General features: G+C 36.6%; 1 protein-coding gene across 1 annotated transcript; it reads right to left on the bottom strand.

Annotated features, from left to right (window-relative positions):
- Positions 1 to 5530: 5530 nt before the first annotated feature.
- On the bottom strand, positions 5531 to 7028 carry LOC102017825 (vomeronasal type-1 receptor 3-like). The gene has a single exon (XM_005413519.2). The coding sequence runs from the start codon at positions 7026 to 7028 to the stop codon at positions 6342 to 6344; it is 687 nt and encodes a 228-aa protein (XP_005413576.1). The 3' UTR covers positions 5531 to 6341.
- Between the last annotated feature and the right edge of the window lie 1461 nt (positions 7029 to 8489).

Below are 8489 nucleotides of genomic sequence, written 5' to 3' on the forward strand. Positions count from 1 at the left end.
TTTTGTTACTTCTCATTGTCTTTAACTGATTGATCAATCTTGCATTCTTACACGTGGCAATCTGAGCAATTTCACTGAAGACAACAATATGTAATATAACAACAATAGTAATTCCTATCAGCTTATTTTGAAATCCTGTATTGCTTTTATTGTTTCTGTATTGTTTTGTTTTTGTCTTCATTGTTGTTATTTTGTTATCTTTTTCTCTTTAAAATATAAAATAAAATATGCAATGGATATTGTGAAATGGGAAGAAACTGTTAAAAAGAAAAAAGGAACTAAGCTGGAGAAAGAGGAAAGGAAGGAAGGGAAAGGGAAAAATGCAAGTTAGTTATACTAGTAGTGTCTCTTAGTTCATAGAAGAGTAAGGCTTGTGCTAATATTGATTGGAGAATTTTTTATGCCATATCTTGTACTCTGAGTAACTACTTTAAAGATAATAATATGGAATGTATTGCCCATTGTTATTCTATCATATTCTTATGAAATTTTTTTACCTTTCTTCTACAAAATAAAAAAATTACAGTTAACATTTTGTTCTTATGTACATGTAGCATGTAATCCACTTAAAATCATATTTGTAGGTGGTGGGAGACAGAAGCTTAGTTTTTATTCTCCACGAGGAGATGTAGCTTTCCTAGGACCATTTATTCAAGTGATTGAGCTTTTTGTCATTGACTAGGTTGGGCTGCATCAAAAGATAATCTGTTGGTTGTAATTATGAGTTTATTTCTGGGCTTCCATTTCATTTGTTTGTTTTGTTTTGTTTTGTGATTTTTGGCTTTTATTAATATGTAGCCAGAGGATACTGCAGCAGATTAAAGTCAAAACGTTGGAAGCTCAGTGCAGAGCTTCAAAGCTCAGAAACTTAGAAACTTGGAAGCTCAGTTTTGCACAGCTGTGTCAGAAAGTTGAAAAGTCTGTGTTGGAAAGATGAGGAACCTGTGCTGAACACCCAAAGGAACAGGAGATACACATAGTAAGGCAATAGTGAAGACTTCTAAAGAACAGGGAACACTTCCTTCTCTTTTTAGTCTGTCTAAGGCATAGGCCTATTTGTTGGTGCCACCAGCTTCTAAAATGGGTCTTCCCTCAGTTTGCTGGCCTACATCTCAACCATCCATAGACAAGCCCAGAATTTATAATCTGCTAGGTGGTCCGTAAGTCAAATTGACATGTCATGATTAATGATTACATTAAGTAATACAAAGTCTTCCTTTTTTAGATACTTGGTTTCCTCTCCCTGTCACTTGAATTTTTTCTCTGGTTTTCACATCTTATCTTCTACTATTTCTCTTTCCATTTTTAATTTTGTTTCATTAGTACTGCAGTATTTGCAGTACTGCAGATTATCCTGGGGAGTCATCCTGGGCAGTGGGTCCATGTGCACAAGGCAGCTTGTTTCTTTTCTTAATCAACTACCCCTTCTCCTGCCTCCTTCCCTCCCTCCACCTCTAAATCCCCTTTCCCATCTTCATTCTTGCTGATACTGTTAACCTTGGCTTATGCTTATGGCATGTAGTGTCTAACATTTATTCAGGTTATCAGGTTCCTGTACATGGCTTATCTTTATTCTACTTATTTACCCTTCCCCTCCCCCCTCCCCTCTCCCATGGTCTCTTGGACCACTTCCTTACAGCAAGAGATCCAACCCCTCTCTCCTTCTACCATTACTTTGTTACGCTCTTTGCTTGTACTTTCCCTTACTCAAATGAGATATGCCATGCACTATTTAAATCTATGTGTCTGATTTATTTCACTCAGCATTATATTTTCCTGGTGCAACTATTTTTCTATAAATGTCTCAAATTTGTCCTTTTTTGTGGCCAAGTAGTATTCCATTGTGTATAGATTCCACATTTTCTTTATCCAATCATCTGCTAATGGGTATACAGGCTATTTTCAGGATTTAGCTATTATGAGTTGGGCTACTATAATCAATGCTACACATGCACTGATGTTGTATGATGTCTTAAGCTCTATGGGGAGGGTACTGTATCCAGTTTGCAGAATATTAAAGTTAGACCCATTTCTTTCACATGGTACTAAACAAAATCAATATGGATAAAAAAAGTAACATTAAAACAAAAATGCTGAAACTGCTGGAAGATAAAATAGTTAGAATTCTTGAAATAATAGGTATAGAAAAGGATTTTTAAACACAACAAATAACAGCCAGAATCAACAAATGGAATTATATCAAACTGAAAACTTTCTGTACACTAAAGGAATCAGTTAGTAGAGTGAAGAGACAACCTACAGAATGGGGAAAATTTCCGTCAGCTATTCTTCAGACAGAGGACTAATACACACAATATATAAAGAACTAAAAGAATTAGGCCACCTAAACTAAAAGACCCTATCAAGAAATAGCCAAGTGAAACAGGCAGAGATCGCTCAGAGGATGAAGTACAAGTGTCCAAAAAATATATGAAAAAATGTTCAGCATCTCTGGCCATTAAAGAAATGCAAATTACAACTATGCTAAGATTCCATCTTACACCACCAAGAACGGCAAGCATCAAGAAATCAAAAAATAACAAATGGTGGTAAGGCTGTGGGGGAAAAGAAATTGTTCCATTGCTTTAATTTCTCCATTGTTCTCTCTTTTCTCCCGCTGGCTGTTTCCTCTTGTTACTCTATCTTTCTCCATGTCAAGTCTTTATTTATTTCTACTTTCCCCTTTGCTTACTTTGTTTTCATTTTTTTTATTGTTCCTCCTCCCAACATCTTTAGCTGATGTTCTGCCTCAGTGTCAAATAAATCACTTTTTACTCCTATACTCTGTGTCCCACCCTGTTTTTACTCCATCCACATTTCTCTTATTCATCACTCCTTCTCTGTGTCTCTTTCACCATCCTTTCTGTGTGTGATTCTCATGAGTCACCTCCTCTTTCTCTTGTTGGTTGTCTCCCTATGACCTCCATTTATTATGCATCTTTTTATTTATTTTGCTTGAAAGACGATTTTTCAAAGATATGCATTTTAAAAAATTCATTACCAGATAACCCTTTTATCATCAAAGATATTTAGGGGATGAAATTTCAAATGCATACAAAATTCACATATATACATTTGCACAGCCAAAGAACCCTTCAAAATGAAATACATGAGATTCTCCATGCAAGATCCCTGTTTTCAAATTTATATGCATATATAAGGATAGCTGGAACAGGTGTATGACTGATGTCTGTGGTTTATTGAAAGGAACAGTCAGTGCTTAAAATTTTCCTTTTTCTTGACCAATTTTGCACACTTGAATTTGGTAATCAGAATGACTGATCTGAAAATAACAATATGCAGTATAAGAACCATTGTTGAACTCCTACCATCTTGTATGGTGAAGCTCTGCATCATTTTTTTTTTTTTTTACTTGTTACTGTCTTTGATTGTTTGGTCAACCTTACATTCTTATGTCTGGTGGACTGAGCAACTTTGTTGAAGAAAACAGTATGTAATGCAGCAACCATTATAAATTCCTATCATTTTGTTTTGAGGTCACGTATCATTTTTATTGTTTTTGTGTTGTTTTGATTTTGTCTTCATTGTGCTTTTGTCAGTTTTTTAATTGTTAAAATTTTTAAAAATCCCTGCTTTGGGGGCCTGAAGCTGAGGGACTCAAGTGTACAACACATATATATGTGGACACTGACCTACATACACACACAATTACATGCATTGTAACATTTATGCATGCAAAAACATGCACACATACAAACACATATCCACAAAAATACACACATTGTAGACTGACACAACCCTGCGTACTTAATTCCTTGCATAAATAATGCAAATCCCCAAGTTTAAAATGTAATCCTAGGGGCTGGGGATTTAGCTCAGCGGCAAAGCGCCTGCCTGGCAAGTGCAATGTCATGAGTTTGGTTCCCGGTACCGGAGAAAAACAAACAAACAAACAAAAAAAATGTAATCCTAAATACACTGACAGCATCATACAATGCCATTTTATAATGAAGACTTAAAACTTATGAAAAGTGCAAAAAACCTATAGCTGGGTACTTTTTTTCTCATCTCATTATTTTTATTAAAATATGGTTTTGTTTCTAAAGACAACAAAGAACACACATACACTTTTGTACATTGTAAGTCATGAAAAATACAGCGAACACAGACTCTGGGGTGCAGAATAGATTTTAACAGCCTTCAAAGAAGCTTTCATAAAATGAAACTTTAAAATGTGGCTTCTGCTGATTACCAAATTTTCCAGTTTTTGTTTCTTTTCTCTGTTTTGATGCCATTCTGATTTATAAATATTTGTTCAAATAGTCTAACAATTTTGCTTTCTAAAACTTTAGAATTGTATTTCTGCATAAAGACCTTTCTTACGGAAACAGACATTAGATTTTATTTGAATGATCATTTGACTTGGTGACAATTATGAACACAGCTTGCAATAATAACGTTATGAGGAAAAACACCAGAACACCCCCTTGGCAAGCAAACACAGGAAAGGTTTTTTTGCATGGCTTCTACAGTGCCTACTGATATAAAATCTAGTGTTTTGTGGTCTGATCACAATAAAGGTAACAACCTAAGTTCTTATTAAAAAGAAAAAGGAATTTTAAACAAAGCTTCAATATAGGAATGAATATGCTGGAATGATAAAGGGGTCCAAGTTTCAACAAGGTGACTAACTTCTCAATGTGTTACTCTCAGTTTGGGAAAAGACTGTTATTCAGGACCTTGAATGCATTTTAGAACTGGAAATGGAAGCTTTTAGGTGAACTCTGTCTTTTTCTCAACCTATTGGTAAACTAGTGGAAATAAATTTAAATATGAAAGCTCATCCTTCTGGGGACAATTTCTACTGGGAGAAAAAGGCTGAGGGAAAATCAGTTGAAGTAATGTGGTTTAAGAAATTATCCACTGTGAAATTTAAGGAGGAGAAAGGAAATACTGAATCTTTAATAATGAAGATCTTAAAAATGCAGTTACAACGTTTGTTATCAGCATGAGGAAAACACTACCAATGTTGCCAATAAACAAACACAAACAAATTGTTCCTCCATTTATAGGTGTCAAAATAGCCTGAAACCAGTAGCTTGAAATGGTGCAGATTCCTTTAATATTTCCTCTCCTTGAGTTCAAGAAAACCCTCAGCTTTCTAGGTGCCATTGGAAAAGAGCTAGAGTTTTAAGGTGCTTTCACCAGAGGCACTCTAGGTAAAGTAAGAAAGGACACCTCAACATTTTCCTACTAAAATAACTTCCATGGGCTAAACCACAACTTCCTAAGAGTACCTTGAATACTCATGAGAGTTATCTGAAAGAGAAGAAAGGGTATCAGGCTATGGTTGGATACTTAAACAAAATTCACTACTTACATGAGTGTAATTTTCACTAATTAAATTGCACACTCTGTTATGTTGTTTTAAATGTAATACTTACAATACAAAGTATAAAGTCTATAGTGTGTCTAAAACACAAAGACCAGGGACAGAGCTGTTACGGAATTCAGGTCACCCAAAGCAACATCTCACAAAGGCAGTGTGGTTGGGGGTAGACTGTGGAAATGGTGAAGCACAGTCATACAGGAAACCCAGGGACACACTGAATGGAAGACCTCACATCTTCCAATGGAGGAGGAGGAGAGACTGCATGGAGAGACTCCCGAATAGCCTCTCCTAGCATTTATCTTGCAAAGCTTAAAAGTTCTAATTCGGCACCTTTGTGTGGCTCAGTTTCAAGTTCTCCTCTGACTTGATGACTAGAACGTGTTCTCAGTATGCCTCCAAGTTAAGAGATGATGCGTATCTAGGAGAACATGACTGAAAGCTTCAAAACTAGTTCTGAAACCTGGATCAAAAGGCAACTGACACACTGCAAATGGAGTGTAAAAGTCACATGGTGCTGAGATTTTATAAAGGACCAAGTACCAACTAGAGGAGAACTGAGTCTCTCAAGGACAGAAATATCTGAGGTGATGCAGGAAGCAGATAAGCTGATGGACCCTTGATTTTGATGAGAGAGGAAGGAGATATTAAATAGCACAGTGGAGAGTAAAGCCCAGTCTTCTGCATTATGGAGTCTTTCACTGGGGCCTGAGTATATCATTGATGGAATACAATGGAAACCAGACAGTATGAGTTTAGGTGACTCTGTTCTTTCTGTGAGAGGCACAAATTAATATGGATGCACTGTGTTTCCAGCTCATGAGAAGCAAGGGGCAGATAGTTGGGAAACTCATATTTATTAAGGCAGCAGAAGTGAGCAATAAGGTGCTGGGATTATGAAAAACAGCCATACACGCTTGCACGATGCAGGACAGGGTGTAAAACTCTACATACAGGCACACCAGGACAAGGATTCTGTAGGTGGCTCTGGTCACAGGTGAGGTTTGGCAGGACACATTGGTCTTATGCATGTGTCTGACCTGCTTCTTGTGCCTGCATAGGGTAAAACCATGGAGCCGCTGGCACAGAGTAAAAGCCCTATACAAATACCATCACTAATGGAGAACAAAGCTACATTTACTGAATTCAGGACTTTCTCATCACCTGGAGCAGAACAGTATCCAAAGTCTATTATATTTGTGGTGTTTTTCTTTTTCCACTTAGCAGTCACTTGCACAGGAAAAGTGATATTCAGTATCAAATTCAGTGCCCAGCAGAGGGCAGTGAATGTGCTTATAGAGTTGTGAACTCCTACTTCAAACTCCACCCACCTGGAGCTCCTGGGGCTGATGGTGACGGCCTGGAAGACACTCAGCAGGCAGGTGCTGCCCATAGAAACCCCCCTGCCCACCCTGTGAACATAGAAAACAAGTTTGCATCCAACATCACTGAGGAAGTCTTCGGCCCCGCAAGCTGCCATGGTCCCTGGGATTCCTCTGGAGAGAATGACAAGGGTGTTGGCCACAGTCAGGTGCCTGAGAATCCAATCCACAGACCTTAGTTTGCATCCATTGACATAAAGGATCAAATACTGACTTAAAAGAGAGAAATTCCCCGTGGTTCCAATGACTATCTGGACCAGGAATAGCATTTCAACATTTACCTGTGTGGAGGCCATTCTGTTGTTTTCTATGCTTTATTTGCATTCAGAGGTAGTGGACACATGAGTTGTATGTCGTTTTTAACGGAGAATAAAGTTGAAAATTTTCCTGTTCTTGTTATTACTTTCTTGTTCAGAGCTTTTTGTTCTGATATGAGCAAAATCTGAGGTTCTTTTGCAGATTGCACGCAACGTTTGGACAACTCTCACCAAGGATTTACATATTAATAATTAATTTAATAATTAAGATTCAACAAATGGGATCTCACCTTATTAAAAAATATTTTGCACAACAAAAGGAATCACAGAGTGAAAAGACATACCACAGCGTTGGAAAAAATTATACCCAGTTGTTCCTCAGACAAAGGAGTTATATCTAGAAGATATAAAAATTCAAAAACATCAGTCCCCTCAAATTCAAAGACTCAGTCTGAAAATGGGCATCTCAAGTGAATACAGGAGCTGGGGATTTAGCTCAGCGGCAAAAGCGCCTGCCTGGCAAGCGCAAGGTTGTGAGTTCGGTTCCTGGTACCAGAGAAAAAACAAAAAACAAAAAAAATCAAGTGAATACAAACTTTTCAGATGAATAAAATACAAATGACAAATAAATATAGGAAAAAATTTCAACATGATTGGTCATTTAAGTGATGCAAATTAAAACAACACTGAGATTTCATCTTATTCCAGAAAGAATAACTATCATCAAGAAATCAACCAACAACTAATGCTGACAGGGATATGGAGAAAAAAGAACACTTCTCCACTATTGGTGGGAGTGCAGACTATTACAACCACTATGGAAATCAGTGTGGAGATTCCTTTTAAAACTAGGAGAAGTGGTCCCATTTAACCCACCTGTTCCTCTTCTAGGTATCTTCCCAGAGAATTTAAAACATCATATCACAGTGATATATGTGCACCCATGTTTAAAGCAGCACAATCTGTAATAGCCATATCTTCAAAACAATACAAATGCCCATCAAGCAATGAATGGATAAGAAAGATGTGGGGTTTTTTTATATAACGGAGTACTATGCAGCCATAAAGAAGGACAAACTTAGGGCTTTTATAGGTAAATGGAAGCAACTTGAGACCATACTCATGAGTGAAATAAATCAGATTCACATGTGCAAACATATATTGTCTCCCTGAAATGAGAAACTGAAATAGTAAATAATGTACAAAATGTACAATAGATATTGTGAATTGAAAAGAAACTATTCAAAAGACAAGAGAAACTGATGCAGTAAAGGGAAATGGAAGAAAAAGAAAAGAAACATATATATATACACAAGATAGTTAAGGTAATTATACAGCTAGTTTCTTTTAGTTCATTGAAAAGAAAGGTTTGGGCTAATATTGTTTGGATACTATTTAATTCCTATGTTGCATTATGAGTAACTACTATGAAGATAACAATACCCAGTGTATTAATAATTGCTATTCTCCTATTAGCCTGTTTTGATACTCTGTTTTATT

This window comes from Chinchilla lanigera, unplaced genomic scaffold (genome assembly GCF_000276665.1).
Source record: "Chinchilla lanigera isolate Chin_1 unplaced genomic scaffold, ChiLan1.0 scaffold00168, whole genome shotgun sequence".
NCBI classification, from domain to species: Eukaryota; Metazoa; Chordata; class Mammalia; order Rodentia; family Chinchillidae; genus Chinchilla; species Chinchilla lanigera.

Excerpts from the sequence above, each read along its gene's own strand:
- LOC102017825 (XM_005413519.2), bottom strand. The coding sequence starts at position 7,028 with ATGGCCTCCACACAGGTAAATGTTGAAATGCTATTCCTGGTCCAGATA.